Raw genomic sequence first — 25108 nt, 5'->3', positions numbered from 1 at the left:
ACCCCTTGGTCCAGAGACCATTTGTGGGATCTGAAGGCATGACTCGTCTGTCCACTATCACGTTCTCCATTCCGGCCAGATACATAGCCCTAAACAACTTCCAATGAAATAGGCCCATGACCAGATCTGGACCGCTTCCTGGCACAGGAGGTATACTCCTGTACCTCCCTGCTTATTTACATACCACATTATCACTTGGTTGTTGGTTTGGATCAGGACACTTTGTTCGACAGCCAATCTCTGAAAGCCCATAGCGTACCTGATCACCTGGAGCTCCAGGAAACCGATTTGATAAAGACGCTCCTGGGCAGACCATAGACTGAGTGCTGAACCCATCTACGTGAACTCCCCAACCCAGAGTGGATGAATCTGTGGCGAGAACAATTTGGGTAGGAGAACTTTGAAAGGAGATCTACCTTTCCAGATTTGAAATTGCTCGTTACTAGGACAGAGTCCTGAAGAGACCAGGTGACTCGGATGTGATCCTGGAAATTTTGCTTAGCCTGACACTACTGTAACCTTAGGGTCCATTGGGTCTTTCACATGTGTAAACATGCCAAGGGAGTGACATGAACTTCCATGGCTATAAGGCCCAACATCCTCAACATGTGCCAAGCTGACACCTGCTGGCTCTGTTGAATCTCTGCTGAAATGGTCATCAGGTTGATGGCCCTTTGTTGAGGCAGGAAGGCCTTGGCCTGAGCTGTTTCTAGCAGGGCTCCACTAAAGTCCAATTGAGGTGATGGGCTGAGATAGGTCTTGGGGTAGTTGATAACGAACCCTAGTGTCTCCAACACATGGATAGTTGAGCGCATAGACCCATCAGCCCCCGCCCAAGAGGAGCTCTTGACCAGCCAATCATCCAGATATGGGAAAACGAGAACTCCCAGTCCGAAGGTGCGCTGCCACCACAGCCAGGCATTTCGTAAAGACACGTGGGGCAGCACAATTAGTCTTAAATATGCTACTTGCTAACTTAATGGAGTGCCCCCTAGTCTTTCTATTATCCGAAAGTGTAGATAACCGATTCACATCTACTCGTTCAAGACCTCTGATGATTTTAAAGACCTCTTTCATATCCCCCCTCAGCTATGCTCATTGCCCTTCTAGCTTCCTACTAGCTACTTGCGTCAGCAAGCCCAAACAGCAGCATGCAATACTGGAAGTGCTATTTTCCCACCAGGAATCAGAGATACTTCTGGTGACCTGGGTAGATCTCGATGTGTGCGTACATGGTTTTTAGATCCAGTTCCCTATTTGCAAGAAAGGGATCCAGGTGCCCAGGGAAACCATCTTGAACTTTTTTTTTCTGATGAATTTGTTCAAGGGACGTAGTTCTCCAGTTTTCTTTGGTATCAGGAAGTACCGCGTGTACCCACCCTCTTTGCTCTGGTGGAACATGTTTGACCACTCTGGCTGTTAAGAAGGAGAGTTCTTTTAGTGGCTCCTGATGTGCTACTGGGCCCCAAAATGGGCTCAGGGGGCAATTTGCCAGGGTATCCAAATAGTTTAATCGGTACCCTTGGCAGACGATGAACAGAACCCACTGGTCTGAGGTTACACAGCCACCGGTTCATAGAGAACTTCAGCTTTCCCCCAACCGGAAGATCCATCTCTCCAGATACAGGAGACTGGGCTATGCTTCCTACGATCCAGTCAAAACCCCATCTCTGGAGTTGACTGAGGCTTTGGGACTCTTTTCTGTCTGGGATGGCCACAAGAGCCCTGGTGTTGATGAGAGCGAAGGATAGTACCTCCTCGGGCAGAAGGACTTTCTTGGCCCGGACCTCACTGACCTCCTGGATAAAGAAGGCAGGTCCAGAGTGCTGGTGGAGAGCTGCTGAGTTGCATGGTGGTCCCAGATCTGAGCCATTGCATCCTTGACCTTATCGCCGAAGAGTTTCTCTCCTGTACACGGCATGTGAGTGAGTCGCTTCTACATCTTTGGTCTAATATCTGAGGCCCACTGCCATGAAGTCTATGGACACCAATTCCTGCTGCATAGACCCTCAATGGTGTTTCGAAAACATCGTAAGTCAAGTGGACCTCATGTTTTCCGCACTCTAGGCCCTTATGTACCAGCAACAGGACTGTATCTTGCTGCTGTTGAGGCAGTTGCTCGCAACATCCTGCACCTGCTTCCAGATGTCCCGCATATATTGAGTCATATAGAGCTAGTAGGAAGCTATAAGGGCAATGAGCATAGCTGAGGGGGGATATGAAAGAGGTCTTTAAAATCATGAGAGGTCTTGAACGAGTAGATGTGAATCGGTTATTTACACTTTCGGATAATAGAAAGACTAGGGGGCACTCCATTAAGTTAGCAAGTAGCATATTTAAGACTAATCGGAGAAAATACTTTTACACTCAATGCACAATTAAGCTCTGGAATTTGTTTTCCAGAGGATGTGGTTTAGTGTAGTTAGTGTAGCTGGGTTTAAAAAAGGTTTGGATAAATTCTTAGAGGAGACGTCCATTAACTGCTATTAATCAAGTTGACTTAGGGAATCGCCTCTGCTATTACTAGCATCAGTAGCATGGGATCTTCATAGTGTTTGGGTACTTGCCAGGTTCTTGTGGCCTACTTTGGCCTCTGTTGGAACAGGATGCTGGGCTTGATGGACCCGTAGTCTGACCCAGCACGGCAATTTATGTTTTTATGAACACCTTTCTTCCAACATTGTCCATCGTCCTGAGATCCTTCCCCAGGGGAGGGGGTGCCGAGAAATGGGTCCAAGAACGCTTGGTCTTCTTGAGAGCAGATTCAACTATCATCAATTGGTGGAGCAGCCAATGCTTGACGAATCAGAGAGCCTTCTGGACAAGATAGACCACATCGGCCTTTCTGTTCACAGAAGGCATTGTAAATGGGTGTTCCCACATCCTCAGTAGTAACTCTACAAGCATCTCGTGCACTAGGACTGCCACGATCTCCTTGGGAGGCTCCATGAACTGGAGAATATCTAGCATTTTGTGCTTGGTATCCTTTTTAGTTATTAACTGAAAGGGGATGGCTTCCGCCATCATCCGGACAAAACTTGAGAAGGAGAGATTCTCTGGCAGGGCCTTCCTTCGCTCCTCTGGAGGAGATGGATCTGAGGGGAGACCATCAGAAGCACCGTCAGAGACATGGACAAGTCATCTCCACAGGGGTCATATATGCCCTCATCCCCATTGTCATCGACAGGAGATGGGGCCCTGAGCACTTGGCCTTTATCCAACAGTTCAGGCACTGATGAAACTGGATGTGGGGCCGCAGGCCCTGGGGAGCTTCCTCCTTAGAGGACCCGCAACAACTGGATCAGCAAGAGGCATCGGCTGTGCCCTGCAGGGCATTGATGCTGCCCTGGAAACTGAAACCAATTGGGTCGATATCACGTCAATAAGCGCACGCAGGGGTTCTAGCAGTGGCTCGAGGAGCGATGGTGCCAGTACCATCGGTGCTGTGATGCTGAAGCCGTGGATCACCTTCGACAGCCAGATGCATCTCCCTCTCCAATTCCCTTGGTGATCACCACCGATGCCAAAGCAGGCTGGGATGCAGGTGTAACCAGATCCTCTTCAGAACCAAGATGAGGATCAATAGCTGGCATCGGGACCGATGGAATCTGTGGCACACCTTCAGCATCAATGGAGGACTGATAGACAGAACTCCTTGGTGCAGAGTTGCTTTGGGAGCATCACAACATGAACTGGTGCATCCCCGTGTCCAGCACCGCGTATCAACAGGGAATGAAGCTTCTTCGGCTTCCCTCAATACTTAGCACTGTCCTTTCCCTGGTGCTGAGATCGAGGACAACAAACCTGATAGACAGTCTCCGGCGTCCCTTTCAGCTGACAGCCTCAAAGAAGCAGATGGCCTTGCCGATGTCGAAGGCTCGATATCCACTGGAGTGGCTCAGAGATCCCTCGATACCAATGCCTCCGATGCTGATGCATCAATCTTCGCTGGCACGAACAAGTGAGGATTACCTATTATGAAAGTGGACCCCTGTTTCGAGGTAGATAGCTACCGTCGAAGGGCGAGGCCGCTTGGACTGAAGAGGCTTGATAGAAGACTTCACCCTGGAAGCACGCAACCCCCCCAGGAGGAGCCTGTAGGGGTCCGGCCGCTGGGATTTAGGCGACTCCTCCGAAGACTGTAGGAAGGTCTGGATGCAGGCGCCTCCTGCAGGTCGTGGGTTCCAGACAGCTGGTGCCTCCAGCAGGTCGTAGCAGTCTGAGGACGGAGTCGTAGAAGAGTCCAAAGCCGGTCCGAGGTTCGATACACAAGTGGGGTCCGAGTCCAGTCCAGGGTCGAAGCAGGAGAAGGTTCCAAAGCCGTACCAGGATCAAGCCAGGAGAAGGGTCCAACGCCATACCAGAATCAAGCCAGGAGAAGACACGTCCACCAGTCCAGAAGTCCGAAGCCAAGAATCAATCCACGGAGCAGGGGAGCAGAGCGGGATGAAGAACGAAGAACCAGGAACACACTCAAGCAGGAACCTCAATACCAAGCCAAGGACTGAATGCTCAGCCCTTTCCTTAAGTACAGGAAGCCAGGGGAGGAGCTTCAGGGGGAGCCATGACACTTCCTGTCATGGCTCCTTTAAGAATCTCCCTCAGCCGCGCACGCGGCTCCTAAGAGCAGAGGGGGAGGAGCCGGATGGTTGCGGAGCCACGCTGCCAAACTCAGCAATGGCAGCGGCCAGGAGAAGGAAGAGGAAAGGGCTGCCTGCCCCTGCAGGCACCCTCGACCATACCCGGTGACCCGGATAAGCTATGTTTGTTGCGCTGGTCGGCTGCGGCCGGCGGCCATGACACCCGGTTGCGGCTTGCCGCGGCCGACGCTGCTAACACTACCAACCTGTTTATCCTAGGATAAATGAAGTTATCGTTCACAGAATATGTAAATAGCTTATTCTCTGTGAGAGTTTTTAGATGTATTATTAGGTGTTGCTTTTGAAGACATGAAAATATTCTCTCTATTATCAGTGTTTTCTCATGCTTACTATAGAAAAATTACAATAGTGAAATTCCACACCTTCAGTATAATGAAACGGTCTCTTACCTATGTGCACTCTTTGGTGTATTACTAAGGATTCCTTGCGACAGAAAGTTTTCTTACATTCAGTACATAGAAAAGGTTTTTCTAGTGTGTGGATTCTCTGGTGTAATTTCAGGCTTAACTTCTGTTTGAAACATTTTCCACATACAGAGCATGGAAAGGGTCTCTCCCCAGTGTGGGATCTCTGATGCAATGATAAACTAAATTTACTATTAAAGCTTCTTCCACAGGTGTCACAGTGAAAGGATTTCTTCTCTTTCCCCTCTCTCTGGTGAAGGCTAGAAGTCTTTTGATCACTGTTATTATTCTGGAAGGGTCTCTCTGCTCTCAGGTGTCTCCGGTGCTCAAGGATGTTTAGGAGCTCCCTGTCACGTCTCTCACATGCAGAAACTTCATCCAGAGAGTCTCTTGCAGAGTTTCGCTGCTTCTTCCCCGATGCTTGCCAAGTTTGGCTTGTTTCTCCCCTCTCTGTCCTCCGGGAAATATTCTCATAGACATTTCTTGACTGCCTCGATATTAATCCAAATCCCATAGGATGCTCCTCTCGATTCTCCTTCCTTGTCTCTCTCTCTATATCCTCATTACCTGCCGGATATAAAAAGGCGGCATTAATCATGTGTCAGCGACTATGAAAACCTGCCAGTGACAGATATTGAACTTGTTAAGGGTTAGACCATCACCACCTGGGATACCTCGGGTTCAGAGAATGCCATGGCTTAGCAGGAACTTTGCGATGTCTATAAAACCTCCTGTGTAATGTCTTTAAACAAGTCAGCAGAGAACTTCAGAAAATCAATTTGTTTTCTTTACCATACTGTGTTAAGATGAGACACTTAGAACAGCAGTAAAGCTGCTCTATCATGAGCTTTGGAGATCACACAGGTCCCTCTTTTAGAAGAGACTGCAAGTCTGAAGGAAGGAAGCATTCATTCCTAAACCACCATCTGAATAAGGGACTTGTGAATGTCTCAAAATCTCATGCACTGCAACGTCTTTTTTGTGCTCACTGTCAGGCCGATACAGTACAGCGCACTCCGGTGGAGCGCACTGTTAATAGCGCCCGCAACATGCAAATGCATGTTGATGGCCCTATTAGTCATTCCTGCGCGATACAGTAAGTAAAATGTGCAGCCAAGCCGCACATTTTACTTTAAGAAATTAGCGCCTACCCAAAGGTAGGCGTTAATTTCTGCCAGCGCCGGGGAAGTGCACAGAAAAGCAGTAAAAAACTGCTTTTCTGTGCACCCTCCGACTTAATATCATGGCGATATTAAGTCAGAGGTCCCAAAAATTAAAAATAAATTTAAAAAAAAATTAAAATCATCCCGCGGCTTGAAAACCGGGCGCTCAATTTTACCGGCGTCCGGTTTCCGAACCCGTGGCTGTCAGCGGGCTCAAGATCCAATGCTGGCAAAATTGAGCGTTGGCTGTCAAATTCGGTGACAGCCGCCGCTCCTGTCCAAAAGAGGCGCTAGGGACGCACTAGTGTCCCTAGCGCCTCTTTTTACCGCGGGCCCTAATTTAAATATTTTGTTTTACTGTGCGCGCGCCGGGAGAGCGGGCGCTCGCCCACTATCCCGTGAACTTTACTGTATCGGCCTGTGTGTTGGAGAAATTGTGGAGAGCAAGATACACATATACAGTGAATTTGGGAGAGAACAGAATTCACAATCATTTTGTCTGAAGGGCAAAAGGGATAATTACTGAAGGCTCATCACCCCTAGCCCATGTTGGCCAATTGACCAACCACAGTCCATTATGTTGATAAAATTGGCAAGGAAGCATCAGAGAGGTTTTTGAAATCTGTGCCTTTGGACACATGTAATATATTGGCCAACAGAATTATGAATTTACATTTTAAACCATGAAAACACCACACTAATGCTTTGACATCCACAACAGTTGAGAATGACATTTTGAAGCTGGTCAATTTCTCCAATACTGTCCATGAGCTTAGAAGACCACGGGGGAAACTTTCAAACCATTGTATAAAGTCTGCCGGTACTTTTAACACATGGACTGTGCACCAGATTTCAATGGCAATGTGACCGCATACTGGAGAAATTATTTACCTGATAATTTTGTTTTCCTTAGTGTAGATGGACTCAGCACCAGTGGGTTGATGCTCCCCTACCAGCAGATGGAGACTGAGCAAGCTGACGTCACAGTATACATAACCCTGCAGTGACCCCCAACCTGCCAGTATTCTCTTCAAAAGCCACTGAGGACAGACTAGCAAGAAACGTGATTAAAAACTTGACCAAAAACAGGCAACCATAATAACTGTACTCAACTAACTAGAAATACTGAACTCGCGTAAGAATTCAGGGACACCAATCTAGGGACTGGATGAACACTTACCAGTAATCCCTTGGGACCCAGAGCTCCACAGGAGGACTGTTGACACCCTCATGTGGCAGCTGAGGGTGGGATGCTGAGTCCATCCGTCTACAAATGAGGAAAACAAAATTATCAGGTAAGTAATTTCTCCATTTCCTAGAGTGTAGCAGATGGACTCAGGACCAGTGGGATGTACCAGAGCTACTCCCGAACAGGGCGGGGGGAGGCTGCCCGTTGTCCAGTCAACACTGCACATGCAAAGGCAGTAGCTCCAGATTGGCCCAGGTGTCCGTGGTATGCAGAAACTCCTGGTGGAGATCCCCTGTGCCTCCCACCGCACAGGGACCTGCTACAGCAGGGACCAGTCCTTCACGAGGATCTGACTCGATTCTGTCTTATGGTCTGGCCCTTGAGAGGGCTTACCTGATGAAGCCAAGAATATTCTGTGGCAATAATTGCCACCTTACTCCGCGTGGGGAAGTTCTCTACGTCCCTAACATACGTGCGGGTCTGGAGACTGTTTGAGGCCTGGTGCAAGGAACGCGGTGTTCCCCCTTGGGTGGTCAAAATCCCACTAATTCTGGAATTTTTGCAGGACGGCTTGAATAAAGGCTTGACCCTTAACTCCTGGAAGGTCCAGGTAGTGAATCTCTCCTGATTCAGGGGTGAGGTGAACGGAACCTGCCTGTCGGCTCATCCGGATGTGGCCCGTTTTCTGAAAGGGGTGAAGCACCTCCAGCCACCCCTACATTGGCCGGTTCCCTTGTGGAATCTCAATCTAGTATTGGAATTTTTGGCAGGTCCCTCCCTTCGGCCGCTGCGCAGTCTTTCCTTGCGTTTATTAACCTTGAAAACGGTGTTCCTGGTGACCAAGTGCTCAGTCCATCGCATCTCTGAACTACAGGCATTGTCGGGTTGGGAACTGTTCCTCCTGATGACTCCAGGAGGGTCACAGCTTTGTACAGTTCCATCCTACGTACCCAACGTAGTCTTGGAGTTTCATTTGAATCAGTCCATTTCGCTGCCATCCCTAGATAAGCACAAGGACGTGGAAGAATACTGCCTCCTCTGTCATTTGAATGTCAGTAGACTTTTGATTTATTTATTTATTTATTAACTTTTATCTACCGACATTCGTGAAGCACATCATGCCGGTTTACAATGAACTCAGGTGGGAGATACAGTATAACAAAATGACAATAAAACAGTATGAAAAAACTAACGCAAGAGCAAAAACAAACCCAAAACCAAATACAACAAAATAAACAATAAATGGAACCAAGGAATAGAGATTTGAGGGGGGTAGGGGGGGGAGAAAGGGAAGGGGTAGGCGGTGGGTGGGAAAGGGGGATAAGGGGGGAAGGGGGGGAGAGGTATAGATACAGAGGTAAAAGGGAGGGAATAAAGCGGAAAAGAGGAATGCTATGTACAGATGCCTAATGTACAGGAAACATTTGATTAAATATAGGAATAAGGAACAATTGAAACAGGAGGTAATTACTGGGAAGGGTTTCTTCAAGGGTAAGTAGGGGGTGTGGAGGGCAGGGGAAAAGGGGAAAAAAGGGGGGGGTAGGGAGGTGGCTGGGTGTCGAGGATAAAGGGAGGTGGCCAGGGGAGGAGGGGAGGGGATCAGGCGGGCTGAGAGAGAGGGTGAAAGGCCGGGCGGGGGGGACCTGGGGGGGGGGGGGGGGGGGCAGGGTGTCAGGTCGTATCTGCAGCCTATGAGGAGGCAGGAAAGCCATTACCTTCTCAGGTTAAAGCTCATTCCACCAGGGTGCAGGCAGTCTCATGGGCGGAAGCTAGTCTGCTATCTCCCGTCGATATCTGCCGAGCGGTGACATGGTCCTCCTCTGCAGGTACTATCACATGGATGTACAGGCCCGAGAGTATTCAGCCTTTGCACGTGCAGCGTTAACTGGACCGCGGGCAGCCTCCCGCCCCGATCGGGAGTAGCTTTTGTACATCCCATTTGTCCTGACTCCATCTGGTTACACGCTAGGAAATGGAGAAATTACTTACCTGATAATTTTGTTTTCCTTAGTGTAGACAGATGGACTCAGCATCCCGCCCACAGCTGTCCAAGATCGGTGCCAAGGATTCGCCCCTGGAGTGGATATCGATTCCAAGAGATTACGGGTAAGCAGTCATTCAGTCTCTAAATCAGAGCATCTGTAATCTTACTGAGGTTCAGTGTTTATGACTGGTTGAGTACAGTTACGGTTATCCATTTTAATCATATTTTAAATCAAGTTTTTTTTTCAATAGAATGTCCACGGTGGCTTTTGAAGAGAATACTGAAGGGCTGAGGTCACTGCAGGGGTTATCTAGGGTGACGTCAACTTTGAAATCTGACCCTGTCTCCATCTGCTGGCAGGGGAGCATAAACCCACTGGTCCTGAGTCCATCTGTCTACACGCTAAGAAATTTCCCTTTAAAGCCAGGGCCCCCAAACATTTCAGATCACCAAGCGCGTGAGGTCCTCCTCTGAGTTTGCCGAGTTGGCAGTGGGGAGGGATGACTGGAGGAAGAGAGCCCTTTGGAGTTGTTTGCTGAGAAGGGTTGGGGGGGGGGGGGGGGGGGGACCATGTCTGGCTTTTTCGGTGATTTGAAATGAAGGGTAAGAGGGAAGCCTGGGGGCTGGCTTACCAGGGGTATAGGCGTGAGGCAGACAGGAGCTTCTGTAATATTTCTCCAAAGCCGACAATCCTGCCACATGCCCAGCAACCTTGCTCCATGTTTCTCCCCTCCCCCAATATCTGCCCACCTAGAGCAGGAGGTGGCGGAGAGGATGGATGGCAGGTGTGTGTGGGGGGGGGGGGGGTTGTTTGGAGCTTTCTCTCTCACACCCTCAGGATCAAACCCTGCCTTGAGCAAGTCCAACTGTCCTGCACCACTGGACTTTCCGGATCCTCGTGGCCTCCTGTGTCTGAGCGCCTGGGTACCTTACTAGGCTTTGTGCAATAAAAGCACAAAATCCAGGGAAAAATAAGAAGGATCCCCCAAATCCCCCTCCAGGTGATCGGGATCTTCACCAGGCTGCTCCTCTAGGGCTTCCCGGGGCTCAAATCCCCTTCCCCTGCTGCTCTGCTCCAGGATCTTTAAAAGTTTTCAAAATGGCTGCCGTTCCCACGCTTAGCGGGAACGGATTGGCCTCGTCTGCTGGATTAGCCGGCAACCTGCCAAGGCCGTGCTGCTTAATCACTGCCGCAGGAGCTCCGTGCGAGGAACCCTCTCCCTGGAGAAGCAGCGGGAACGTCGGCTGGCCTTGAGCCGTGAAGATTGTTCATGTCATGAGACTGAGGACTTAGAGGTAGTCCCATACCTTGGGGCGAGCACAGTCCAACAGTTTTCGCAACTGGTCCATCAATTTCCTTCTCCTTGTAGGGGGAAAAACGACCTTGTCTTGTTTGGTGTCGAACCGGACCCCCAGGTACTCTAGCAATTGGGAGGGCTGCAGGGAGCTCTTGGCTGCGTTGACGACCCACCCGAAATTCTGCAGTAGATTCTTGACTCTGGTGGTCGCCTGATAACTTTCCTCTGGCGATTTTGCCCTAATCAGCCAATTGTCCAAATACGGATTTATGAGGATTCCTTCTTTCCTCAGTGTCGCCGCCACTACCACCATGATTTTGGTGAACGTCCGAGGGGCAGTAGCTAGTCCCAAGGGATAGCGCCCAGAACTGGTAATGATGGTCCAGTATTGCAAAGCGTAGGAAGTGCTGATGGTCGTGATGGACCGGGATGTGGAGATAGGCTTCTGACAGGTCCAGAGAAGTCAGGAATTCTCCCGGTTTGTACTGCCCTTATGACTGAGCGTAGGGTTTCCATGCGGTAAGTGCGGTACCCTCAGGTAGCGATTGACGTTCTTGAGGTCCAGGATAGGCCGGAACGTTCCCTCCTTCTTGGGGACGATAAAATAGATGGAATAGTGACCAGTATTTTGTTGGTGCATGGGCACCGAGGTTATCGCCTTTAGCCTGAGTAGTTTCGTCAGTGGTTTCCACTGCCGTCCTCTTGGAGAGGGAGTGGCACGGTGATCTCACAAATTTGTCTGGAGGGATGCTGTGGAAGTCCAGGTAGTATCCAGGTAGTATCCCTCTCGAATGATGGTCTCGACCCATCTTTGGTAGAAGAGGGTAAGTCTGCCCCCTATGGCTTCCTCCTGTGGATGGGTCTGTTGATTCTCATTGTGGGGTGCAGCCGGGGCCTGTACCTGAGCCCGCTCCGCTCTTGTTGTGTCTGTTCCGAAGGGACTGACCCCTGCCTGCGGGGCGAGGTGCTTGGTATGTGTTTTTGAACGGTCTAAAATGTGGGCCTCCACTGCCCTTGGTTCTTCGGGGAGAGGAGCGTCGGTTTCTTTTGCTCCTGTCCTCCGGTAACTGAGGTACTGGGGATTCACCCCATTTGTTGGCTAACTTCTCCAGTTCGCTTCCGAACAGGAGGGATCCTTTAAAAGGCATTCTCATGAGTTTCGTCTCAGAGGTCGCATCGGCTGACCAATTTCAGAGCCATAGTTGCCTTCTGGCTGCTACTATGGATGAGATGCCCCTGGCTGAGGTGTGCACCAGGTCTGATGTCGCATGCGTGAGGAAGGATATCGCCGGTTCTGTTTCGGTGGAAGTGGTTGCATCCCTGGAGAGCAGCAAGCAGGCACGTGTCACAACGGCGCAGAAGGAAGCGATCTGTAGGGTCATTGCGGCAACGTCAAATGACTGTTTAAGGATGGATTCCTGACGTCTGTCCTGGGCATCCTTGAGTGCAGCTCCTCCTTCGACTGGGATGGTAATGCGCTTTGAGATGGCGCAGACCATGGCGTCCAATTTTGGGAACCCTAGTAGTTCTTTGGCTGTGGGTTTCAGGGGGTATAGGGCTTCTAGGGCCCGTCCTCCTTTGAAGCTGGCCTCCGGGGCATTCCATTCCAGGTCAATCAGTTGTTGTACGGCCTGCAGCATTGGGAAATAGCATGAGGCCTGATGGAGATAGACTAAAACTGGTTCGTCTTTGGCTCCGCCGTGGTACTTGTGCCCGGAATAGCCAGTATCTTCAGGCTCAGAGACACAAGATCTGGTAACTCGTCTTTGGAGAAAAATCGCATCTTGGTTAGGTATGGTTCTATCCCTGGAGGGATTCCCCTTCCTCCAGGAAGTCAGGCTCTTCCCCTGAGGTGTCTGTGTCCCCTAGGGGGGAGGCTTTTGCCCGGAGGTGGCACGTCTCGGGGGATCCGAAGAGGGCTTGGAAGGTCTTGCGGTTCTGGTGGAGACTGTGACTGTGTCACAGGCGGTACTGATTGCGCCTGGACAAAGGTTTGCAAGCCTTTGAAGAATTCCACCCAGGAAAAGGTCCCAGGGTCCATATTGAATCCAGCGGGGTTCCCAGAGTTACCCATCTGAGGAGGGGCCGAGCTGGAGATATAGAGGTCCGGGATACTATCATTGGTGGAGCCGGATTCCTCTACTGGCTGAAGGGGGCCTTGCTTCAGTTCCCCCAAGTCTCTTCGCACTGCAGGCATAGGGCAGAGGCCACTTCGGGTTGCGCAGCTCTCAGGTGGCAGGCTGGAAAGAGGGCTTGTCCCTTGGCTTTCTTGGCCGGCGGTGCCATGATTCGTGCGCATGGAGCGGCTCAAAACTCATCTGTGCGCGTAGGTGTGCGCGCCGGGAGACTTAGTTGTGCGCTCCGGGTGCACCAAAAATATGCGTGCAGGATGCGGAAAATGTGCGTGCAGGACGCTATTTGTGCGCTTAGTGGGGATGTGTGCGCTGCTGTGGAAGATGTGCGTGCAGGACGCCATTTGTGCGCGCCGCTGTGAGCACAGGCCTATCGGTGCGCCTGGCACCAATACGCGCGCCCCTGTGTGCACGGCACCGATGCGCGGGCCAATGTGCGCACAAGTCGTTTGTGTGCGGCTCAGTTGTGTGGACAATACAGCAATCAAGGGGTCCTCCCACATGGAGGGTCTCCATGTGGGAGGACCCTTGCACCTGATCGGGGTCTAGCCCAGACGGGGCTGCTCAACCCGATTTAAGAGACACCGGAAGGACGATCTGTGCAGCTAGCCGAGCCTCAGAGACCGGAGACTTTAAGAAAATTTTCTACCTTACCTTGTCTCGGCGCTTCCCGGTCTCGTGCCGGGTGGTTTCCGGCTGCGGGGGGAGAGGGAAAATACCTTCACCGCCACGCTCGGTATTGCACCCGCTGCCTCTCAGCCACTCTGGGGCTAAGTCCACGCCTTGAACCGGCTACCGGACCAAGGCTTACCTCTGAGGGGTCTTGGAAATCACCTCAGGAATTCTTGACCCGGGGAGGGACCCTTAGGTATCACCATAGGAGAGCAGGGCTTGTCTTGTAGAGATAAGATTTTCCTGCACAGGTATATGTAGGCTGACGTCAGATTGAAATCTTACTCAGTCTCCCAACTGCTATCAGGAGTACACTATACACATTGGTCCTGAGTCCATCTGCTATACGCTAGGAAAGCTTTTCTTATTGGATGTCTGGAGAATTCAGTATCCATCTGGAAGGGATTATACCTGCTTCTCTCCAAGACATCAAACATATTGCAGCATTGATTTCTCTCTTTGTGCAAGTGCCCTTTTTACATTTAGCCGGCTCTAATGATATCCTGACAAATCTCAGATCATAACCCTGGACTGTTCTGCTTAAAAATCTGTCAAGGCTGTATGGCCAGTAAATCTTGGTGCTTTAACCCATTGCTGTTTGCGAACGATCGCTTTGTGAAATGACAATAGATGCAATTAAAGAATACAGGGAAATTTATTTATTTATTTAAACATTTTTATATACCGGCATTAGTTGTGGACATCATGTCGGTTTACAATAAACAGGTTAAGCTTGGAAATTACATTTTAACAGGGAAGTCAAACTGGGAGAGGGGATAGTGAAAGATAGCTGAGAAAAGATAGGATAACAAAACATGGTTCCTCAAGATGAGGAAAGGGAGTATAACAAAATATAGTTCCTCAATATGAGGAAAGGAGTAGACGTATTGTGGTCTACTTTGGCACGGAGGGAAATTCATGATGGGGCAAGAGCAGAATCCTGTTGTGGTCTGGGAGGCCATTAAATCGGTATTTGGGGGGAAAATTATCAGTTTTGCTAGCCACCAGAAAAAAGTGAGGCAGCAGAAAGAGAGGTCTCTAGAGCGGTGCCTAAAGAGTCTAGAACTGCAGCACGAATCTAGTTGCTCTCCACACATATACAAGTCCTTGCAGAAAGAGGGGGAACTTCAGCAACTTCAAATAGTGGAACTGGGAGAGGCAAGATGGCTGCATGAGCGCTCCATGCTCCAGACGAGCTCCGGAGTTTCTTCTTGTTGCTCTAGTATTTATTTTGCCTCACCATGCCCCCGAAGAGGAAGGGGAAAGTTAGGACTTACCCCGCTGAGTCTTCTCCTTTGCCGGGGCAGTGTCTGATCGAGAATTTTGTGGGTCCTGTTGCAGAGGGGGATTCCCACGTTGTCCCCGTTAAAAGAGCACCGGATTCAGCTGTGGAGGTGGTGTCCCTCAGCCCCTTCGATGACCGGCTCCCTCCAGCTCTGCCGAGCTGTGCATCCAAAGCGCCAGCATCCCTGGCTGATGACATCATGGTTTTTGCCGGCAGTGGTGGAGGATCTTCGGAGGACAGAGAACTTGGTGTCTTCTCTCTGAATCCAGCAGGAGAGATGGCAGTGTCGGGGTCCACTGGTCCTGCTATATTCTCCGAGCAGTTCTGGATCCCTTTCAGGTGCTTTAGGGTACTGTGGTCAGTGGTACCTCCATTTTGCCTACAAAGCCGGAGGTAGTGACTTTAGAGGTTTTATGGGATCTTATGGTTCAGTTTGGAGCTGCTTTTTCCCCCAATGCTCTTTTAAAGTTTGATTCTTATTGCCAACAACCTGGAATCTTTATCTGCTGACCATGAAGTTCATTGTCAGGCTATTGCTGGGAAGTTACCACACTCCAGGAAGAAGCTAAGACTGTTACGATGGTCTAAGCTTCTCCTTTCCAGCTTCTCCTTTCCAGGAGAGCTGAATCGATTGAAAATAGACTTGGGCACTTAAACTTCCGTTTCATTAATTTTCCTTGTGTTTTAAGAAAATTACTGCGCCTTACTCTTTGAAGATATTTTTCAGAGATTTTAAATATTTCCTCAGATTTAGACTCTTATATTACAAAAAGTATATTTTCTGTCTGGGAAAACTAAGCCTCAGATGCCTGCTAAGCTTGAGTTAACTGATTTTTTGGAATCATCTCAATATGAGGTGGTGGAAAGATCTACACTGTTAGTGTCTATTTTTTTTTTTTTTTGCCGAGCGTGATTTGAGTAACGTGATGGCGGCCTATTTTCCGCACATGAATACGCCTTTCATGGGGCAAAATGTTAGAATCTTTCCAGATCTGGCTCGCATTACTCAAGAAAGGAGGAAGAGTTTCCTGACTATGCGTCCGGAAACATTCGCTCTTGGTGCCATTTTTTTTTTATTACACTATCCTTTTAAAAGTATGGTCATGTTTGAACACAAAGCATGCGTTTCTTGTGCCCGAGCAGCTCAAGTCCTTTATTGATTCCAAAAAGCTGATCTGTGATCCCAGTCCTCGAGTTGGTCTAGTTTGAATTAACAGGACATTAATATAATGCTCATGCAATTCAATTTCTGTGTCTTTACTTTTGTTTCCTTTAACTCTCCCCTTTTCTGCCTCCCCACTTTGTGGACTTTTAGATTGTATATCTATTTTTTTTTTAACCTTTTTTTTTTTTCTTGCTGCCAATTGTGTTTATCAAAGTGTTGATGCAATACTCCCGTCAAAACTTTTAACAAATATGGGAGCCAGAAAGGAGCGCTCTTTGCTAGAATAAAGAAAAAAAAAAAAAAAGGCCCGGACATTAATTAAAACAAAAAATATCCGCACAAAATCAGGGAGAATAGCTCATGACATCAAGGAAATAAATGACACCTTCAAAGCTTATTATGAGGAGCTGGTCACCGAGCAGGGCGAGGGCGTGGGGACCCTCGGGACGCTCTATTCTTTGGAATCACTATTGGTTAGGGGAATGGATTTACCCAATGCTGTTATTGCAGCCTGAACGATATCCAGGATCGCCTAGAGCTAGCTGTGCAAGTCCACACACATCACATACTAACAGGCCGATTCAGTATGGTGAGCTCAGGCCGAGCACACCGTTAGCCCCCCGTCTAGACGGGCGTTTTTGACGCGCTAATATTACCCCTTTTACAGTTAGGGGTAATAAATAGCGCAAGGAAAACGCGTGTCCAACCCCCCCAAAAACTAATAGCGCCCGCAACATGCAAATGCATGTTGATGAGCCTATTAGTTAGTCCCGCGCGATACAGCCAAGCCGCACATTTTACTCTCAGAAATTAACGCCTGCCCAAAAGGCAGGCGTTAATTTTACTGCTTTTCTGTACACCCTCTGACTTAATATCATAGCGATATTAAGTCGGAGGCCCCAAAAAGAAAAAAAAAAAAATCATGTAAAAAAAAAAAAAAATTCTGCCCGCGGCATGGAAGACGGACACTCAATTTTGCCGGCGTCCATTTTCCAAACCCGTGGCTGTCAGCGGGTTTGACAACCGACTCCGGTAAAATTAAGCGTTGGCTGTCAAACCGGCTGACAGCTGCCGCTTCTGTCAATAAGGAGGCGCTAGGGACGCGCTTGTGTCCCTAGCGCCTCCTTATTATCGCGGGCCCTAATTTGAATAGAGAATTGCGCGCCCAGGAGAGTAGCCTGGGTGCGAGTTGGGAGAGCAGGCGCTCGCCTTGGAGTGCCGGCTCTCCCGCACATTTTACTGAACTGGCCCGTATGAAAGTTTAGAGGCCGATGAGCAAACTCTTGGCCTTTCTTGCACCTATATTCACAGGAACAATGCCTATAAGGCATAACTCGTGGCTGCCAATTACCACTTAAAAGAAAGCAGCAGCAGATTGGTGGAAGCTGGGGTTGAAATTCCTAGGCCAGCTGTGGGAAGGAGACCGCCAGCCTCAAATCATTTCGTTTGAGCTCTCAATCTGCTGAATCATTTCTCAGGATCGGCGGCCTCCGTATCATTCAGTGTGCTGTAAATACCTCCTCTGACTCTTGTGTAGTATTTGACTTTACTGTCATACTCTGTATTCTGCTTCATAAAAGTATCCCAGAGAAGAATTACAACAAACATTAAATAACAGGGCAATTTTATAACAGCTAGCGTGGGGCTGAAGGCCACATGTGGTCTTTCCGCCCTGAGATGTCAATGCGGGCTTGCACCTATTAAGGGGGTGTACGTGGAACCCTGCGTGGCATATATGCACGTCTACCTGTGCATTTTCGAAAATCAAGAGAGCTGTTTGTATTTGGTTTCTCTAGCCCAGCTTCCGCCCTGGGAATGCTGTTTGAAGTAAGTGTGAAACCCCTGCTGTGCATATTTTTTTTATATGCTCAGTGCCCAGGACAATTTTCAAAAAAAAAAAAGCTCTCAGGTCCTAAAATATCAGACAAAAACAGAATTGGAGGGGAAAAAAAAAAAAAAAAAAAAGAGTATTTGTCAATACTCACTTCATACTCAGTAATATTACTCACTTATACCTGTAATAGATCTCTTATTGCTCTGTGCAGAATGTCTTGTTATTACTGACCTATGTATGAGTACGCAAGTTCCCTCTCTAACTCCTGGAGTTCCTGGGCGAACGACTGCTCTTCTTGTTGAATCCTTGATAATAAATCACGATCTGTTCTTTGCGGGCCCATTTCTAGGGGTAAAACAAAGAATTGAGTTATATTTCTCTCACAGTCACAGAAAATACAAAAAGCAGCAGTTCTCAGAGGAGCAGCATATAATGGGGGGGAGGGGGAGGGGGAAGTGAGGATCTGCTGCTGTCATCCACCAGAGGGATCGAGGTTGGGGGGTGGGGTGGTGGTCACCATATCAAATGGCCTTCAGTTATTCAAACACTGCAAGAAGGGAGTGTGGGGGGGGGGGGGAAGGGAGACAGTCAGAGGAACGCCTGGAGAGAAACAAAAGGAGATAATATTTCCGCACATCGCTGGCAAGACCTCATCAGGAGTACTGTGTCCAGCTGTGAAGAAAGAATCACCAGAAAGAGAGAGACGGAGTAGATGCAGCCAGAGGAAGGTGACCAGAATAAATTTGCACCTTTCATGTGGGTAAAAAAATAGTTAATCCACCTAGATCGGCCATTTTCATAGCATGTGCACTTTTAGCCATAGAGAAAAAAAAAAAAGCCATTCTGGAGTATAACCCACTAGTAGGACCACGGCTAGCGTGCGAACGAGACCGCATTGTTTAACACCACACAACTGGCCACACGTACTTTGTGTCAAACAACAAGAGGTCGGCCTTTATTGTCGCAAAGCCTTTTTTTCCCAGGAGAGAGAGCGTCCATTAAATAGTGTGCTCGACACCAGACGAGGCAGGTTTAGAGAGCATGTTCCTGTGTGCCATGGCTTACAGAAGAATCAAATGTAAAAAGAGCCTCGGGCGACCATGCCACAAAGGAGGCGACGCCGTATCAAAATGTGTTTAACCACTAAAGTCTTGCATGAATAACAGACTTAAATGAATGATTCCACATCAGCGAGCCCAACGGCGTGGCCTGCATTGCACGGGCCACCCGGACAGCTCAATCGTCTGAGCGCATCACCCTAGCGCCTCCTTGCTAACGCGACCTCCCCCCCCTAATTTAAATATTGCATGAAACACCCCCCCCTTGGGGGCGCATTAAGAAAGCAGGCGCCGACTGTTCAGCGCCCGCTTTCTACACTAATTTATTGCATCGGCCCCTATGTTACTATGAAGAGCCTTCCCACTTAAAATCCCATCCACCCCCAGTACCTGCTTTTCTTACATAGTCTTCCCAGGGCACATAACCTAGGTTCTTCAATTAAATTAAAAAATACCTCATTTATCTGCGGCCACTGCTATGCAGGCCGCTTATCCCTTTAAGTGGGCTACGTCATCCCTTAAATATCTGGGGGTTAGGCTGGGACCTCACAATGACTCCTTGTATGACAAATTATAAACCTCTCGCTGACACTATACAGGCCGACTTGAATAAATGGTCCGACCTATCCCATTCTTGGTTAGGTAGGCTAGCAATTGTTAAAATGAATGTTCTCCCACGGTTTCTGTATTTCTTTACTACTATTCCTCTTTTCCTACCCTCTAAGTTGCTTAAGAATTGGCAGCGGATGTTGGGACATTTTATCTGGCGCCGCCACCCCCCTCGGGTTGCCAGGGCTTTGTTATTTCAGCCCAAACTACGGGGTGGTGTACAGCTACCGAATCTGGTGTGGTATTACGGGGCTGCTCAGCTGAGGGCCCTGGTGGCACTTCATGGAACCAGAGATATCCCACAGTGGGTTCATCTAGAACAAGCATACTTGGGGCAAATCTCTATTACTGCCCTACCCTGGCAGCCCCACTCTCTGTGTGGTGGGACTGTTTATGAAACCTTTGCTCTGCGGACCACTATGAGAATCTGGAGGACTTGGCAATCCTTGTTGGTGGGGGGGGGAACACTTTTCTATGATGACTCATATCTTTGCTAACCTTATATTACCTGTAGGGGATTGTTCCAAGGCCCGTCAGCACTGGCTTAAAGCTGGGATCCGTACGCTGGGGCACGTCTATACACAGAATGCTGTAGTAACTACGGATTACCTTCGACAAACATACGCTCTGGATAATATTGACTTTCTTCTGTATGCCAAAGTGTACCACTTCCTACATAAGGGGCTACGGGATGGTTCCCTTAGGACTAAAGGTACTCTTTTTGAAACGTTGTGTAAAAATGCCTCCTCGATCAGGGGAACGATTTCCAAAATTTACGCCCTCATCAATGGTAGAAAACTGGATCATGTGCGGCACTGGACTTTATGGGAATTGGATTTTAATAAGGTCTTGGACGATACAGATTGGGAACAGATATACACGGCGGCCCACAAATGCTCATTCTCTACAGGTCTCCAGGAAAACTGCTATAAAATGATTTATCGGTGGCATTACACGCCAGTTGCTCTTCATAAATTTGCTCCTGACATCCCGGATACTTGCTGGAGAGGCTGTGAGGCCAAAGGCACTTATTTCCATATCTAGTGGACTTGCCCCAAGATTCGTCGATGCTGGCGGGAGGTCTTTGACTGGGTAGCACAGCTCATCTTCGTGACCCATCCTATTGAACCTTGGCAAGCTCTCCTGGGTGTTCCAATCACGGATGGCAGCCAGTCCAACCAGCGGCTGGCCTTACAGGTTTTCATCACTACTAGAACAGAAATAGCGCTTCATTGGAAGAGGGAGCACGCATCCTCGTTGGCTGCAATTCAGCATCGCTTGCACTCCTACTTCCAACTGTATCGCCTCACGGCGTTGCATCAGGATCGTGTTCCTCTATTCCTGAAAATATGGGATCCTTATAGCCGATGGCTAGCGACTCAGGATGCCTCAGAGAACTAATCTGGGAGTGCTGAACTCCACAGGGGACTCATTTCTTTTCTACCATATTTCTCATGTTGTCTATTCACTCATACTCGGGCACAGTGACTCTTATACGCCCTGTACTGTTTGTCCTACCTATTGATTGGTCGGGGGGTGGGTTCTGGGAGGGAGGGGTAATGTGCTGTTGATGGAAAATGTGGAGCCAGTCGCTGTTCTTTTTGACTTGCTGTTAGTTGCGGATTGCTTCTCGCTATTATGTTATTCATTTTATCTAACCTGTCAAATGCTTTACATTTTGTACTGATTTCACTTGGTGTTTACTGGTTCCTAATAAAAACCGTTTAAATATAAAAAAAAAAAATACCTCATTTGCTCCTTAGTTTATCATCCTAAAACAGGTGTTCGATATCAAAACAAATTAAAAAAAAAAAAAAAGTTGACAACTGCCAATCAGTGGCTAAAAGCCCCTGATCTCTTCAAGTCGCTGAAAGGAGTAAGCTAACATATACACATTGGCATAAAAGCAAGTTTGCCTACCGTAAACAGTGTTTCCGTAGATAGCAAGATGAATTAGCCATGCTGTTTGGGAGCGTCGCGACCGGGTCAGTAGGCGGTGTTTTCTCATTTAGTACAGAGTTTCGAACTCTGTACAGCTGTGCGGTAAGGTTCCCGCGCGATTGCCGTTTTACTTCAGTCTCTTATAGCCAAGTGAGATGTACATGGAAAAATAGGTGTTACTTAGTTGAAGACTGTCTAGGAGGTAGAAAGGGAACGCATGACTAATTCATCCTGCTATCTACGGAAAGACAGTTTACGGTAAGCAAACTTGCTTTTTCCCCCCATTGATAGCAGGCTGAATTAGCCATGCTGTTTGGGAGTCCCAAGCTCCCACGTGGTGTCCAGGTATTATGTTATTTGGATGAGGACACTACCCATCAACAAGGTAGACAGTCTTATTCGTGTGCAAGGGTTGACAGGATTGCGGAACCCATGGCTGCATCCGAAGAAGTTTGCTGTTCGAGACAGTAGTGTGACGTGAAAGTGTGGAAGGACGACCAAGTTGCCGCTCTGCAGATGTCTATTAGCGGAACATTTCTTAAATGAGCAACAGATGTCGCTATTGCCCTAATTTGGTGTGCTTTTGGCTTTGTGAGCAATGATATCTCACGTTTATTGTAGCAGAATGTTATGCACAGAGATAACCAACTAGCAATAGTTCTTTTGGAGACTGGTTGATTTGGAGAATTTGGATTAAAGGAGAGAAACAGCTGAGATGGTCTGGCCTCGGTATGTGTCCTTTGCTTGTAATAAGCCAGTGCTCTTTTACAGACTAAGGAATGGAAAAGCCTATGCCTGTCATAAGCGTGAGGCTTAGGTTTGAAGATTGGACGTATAATGGATTGGTTGATGTGAAAAGCAGATACCACTTTAGGAAGAAATGCAGGATGAGGCCGTAATGTGACTTTATTATGGTAGAATTACAAGTAAGGAGGATAATGAACCAAAGCCTGAAGTTCACTTACTCTTCTTGCTGATGTTATGGAAACCAGGAATATCGTTTTCCAGGTATTTGATATGGCAGGAATCAAAAGGTTCAAAGCAGCATGAATTGCTCTAGGACAATATTGAGATTCCATGGTATAGGCGGTTTTGTGACTGGTGGTCTAAGACTGAGGATAGGCCAAAGGGTAGAACTTTGAATTGATAGTGGTTGTTTTGAGCTTGGAAACAAAGGTAGTGCCATGAGGAAGGGTGCAAGGGCCAGAATGGTTTGAGAGAGGGTCATCTTGAATTTTTCTTTTGAATGTGTTTGTTGAGGTTTCGCAAGTCCAATATCGGACGAAGACCTCCGGACTTCTTTGGAATGAGGAAATAGTGGGAGTAGAATCCTTGATTTTCCGATGACACAGGGATTCTTTGAACTGAGTTCTGTTCCTGTAGTGTGAGTAACTGCTCCTGAAGGTACAGAGAGTGGTTTGATGTATTCCATAGAAGGGGTATATGAGGAAGAGGTGGGAGGGTTAAAAAATGTATTCGATAACCTCTTATGATGTTTAGTACCCATCGATCTGAAGTAATCGCCTCCCACTTGGCATAAAAAAACTGGAGGCGACCCCCTATGTATAGTGGTGGAGATGGCTCTGGGTAGCTCAAAAAGATGGAGTCTGCTTTGGAGGAGCTGCTGGAGTTTTCTTTTGAGCGCGTGGTTGGCGAAGTCATACACAGGAGGGATGAGATTGCAGTTGATAACGCTGGTGGGGATAGTACTGACACAGATAGGTGTTATAGGGCTTGAAAGGTGGACGTGCATAAGGTCGTCTCCTGGAGGAAGCATAGAACAGTCTAGAGGAGGCAGGGGGGTCCACTCATGATAAAGATTGTACAGCGGTATTCTGTTCCTTTAATAAGGTAACAGTTTCCCCAAACTTATGCCAAAAAGATTGGTCGCTGAGATAAGGGATATCCACCAACTTGTCATGGACATCCTCTCGGATGGAGCTCGCTCAACCATGCCATGCGTTGTGCTGCTATTGCCATAGCAGAGGATTCAAATGATTCGTAAACCGAATGAAGTAAATGTCTAAGACCTTCCTCCATGTCTGTAAACAGCTGTGATAAGGAGTTATCCACAGTGAGACATATAGGACGTATTTTCTGAAGGCATTCAAACATATTGAAAGAAGTAAAATTGATGGTGCTGGATCTTTGTGGCCAGCATGGAGGAGTGGTACACCTTTCGGCCAAAGACATCCATTGATTTGTGATCTTTCCCTGGTGGTGAAATTGCGTGAAGTTTTGATCTTTTGGCTCGTAGTAACGCAGATTCCACAACTACTGAGTTGTGAGGTAACTGTGTGGATTCATAAATTGCAGAGCTCTGCATCCGGTATTTTAGGTCCGTTTTTCTTGATGCAGCTGTGGTGGTAAATGGTTTTTTCCCACATTTTATGTAGAACTGCATCAAATACAGCATGTGGAGGCAGAGCTGTGGGCTCTGGCGGCATTTCAAATATTTTGAAAATCCCTAGAACCTCCGAGCGAGGGTCGGGAACCTTCCCCCTTTCAATATTTAGTAAAGATCCTACTTTTTCGATGAACTTCGTGTAAGATAAGTCTTCGGGAGGGGAATAAAGCTTTGGAAGACCTTCGGGAGGATCTGATGGGAATCCAGTAGATGAAGACTGTGATGAAGTTGACCAATGTGAATGTGGGGAATCTGGTCGATCAGGAATTGAAGACGGGTCCCCTGGCTGTGATGGAAGTAGAGGACTTGGTGCCACAGGTGGTAAAAGTGGAGAAGGCGGAATTGGGAGCTGAGGATGTGCAGCCTCTAGATCCCGGAAAAAAGTATTTAAGGCTGAAGTAATTTGTGACATCGCTTTTGATGCGAGGTGATGCTGTGAAAGTGCTGCAGGGAAGTCTGAAGCAGGCTGGCGTGGTTTTGGAAGATGGAGAGAACGAGGTGAACGTACACGCACGATCTCTTCGGGCCCGGGGCGACATCCGACCAGAGTCTCGGCATGAGGCTTGGTAGTGCTCCGGGCCCAAACAGAGATAACAATAATTATGTCCATCTGTAATGGACATAATTTTTCCGCACTGGCAGTACTTAAACCCCGATGGCTTGGGAGCCATTACTGCCAGTCAAAAAGGGAAAAACGTAAAAAAAATTCAAAAATTTGAAAAAGATGAGGAGAGAAAAAACCCTGCGTGCAGTCCTGCTTGCGGAAAAAAAAAAAGAGAGACTGAGGTAAAACAGCAATCGCACGGGAACCTCTCCGCACAGCCCTACAGAGTTCAAAACTCTGTACTAACTGAGAAAACTCCGCCTACTGACCCGGTCGCAACGCTCCCAAACAGCATGGCTAATTCAGCCTATCATCGATGGGAAAAGAGGCAAACCAACAGAGAGGGAAACAGACCCCGGGATAAACAAGACAGATACAGATACCCCACACACAGACAGACACAAAGAAAAGACAAAACCAGAGAGACAGAAACCCAACAACCACATAGGCCAGAGCTTCCCAAACTGTGGGTCGGGACCCCAGATGGGGTCACAAAACCTCCAGCCGGGGTCACGTGCCTTAAAGGGCAGTCCTCTCCAGACATCACCAGCAGTAGAAGTAGTGGAAATCCGCATGGGATCTTGGAGATAGCATGCCCTCTCGGGTCCTGCAATGGTCCCGCCCTCGCTTGAGTTTCCACGTTACCAGGAATCCATGTGTGAGGAGGGACTGGGGCCACTGCAGGGCCTGTGAGCTTTTACT

At 48.3% G+C, this 25108-nt stretch overlaps 1 protein-coding gene across 1 annotated transcript in view; it reads right to left on the bottom strand.

Moving 5' to 3' along the window:
* Positions 1-25108, bottom strand: part of LOC115085885 (zinc finger protein 225-like) — a 93731-nt gene that overhangs the window by 19173 nt on the left and 49450 nt on the right. The window contains exons 6-7 of the mRNA XM_029592423.1: positions 18019-18132; positions 5051-5632 (exon numbers count right to left, since the gene is read on the bottom strand). Of these exons, the coding sequence (XP_029448283.1) occupies positions 5051-5632; positions 18019-18132 (696 nt within the window). The remainder of the gene's footprint in view (positions 1-5050; positions 5633-18018; positions 18133-25108) is intronic.

This window comes from Rhinatrema bivittatum, chromosome 2 (assembly GCF_901001135.1).
Source record: "Rhinatrema bivittatum chromosome 2, aRhiBiv1.1, whole genome shotgun sequence".
Taxonomy (NCBI): domain Eukaryota; kingdom Metazoa; phylum Chordata; class Amphibia; order Gymnophiona; family Rhinatrematidae; genus Rhinatrema; species Rhinatrema bivittatum.
The sequence above is the reverse complement of the archived record's forward strand: the minus strand, read 5'-3'. Positions and strand labels throughout refer to the sequence as shown.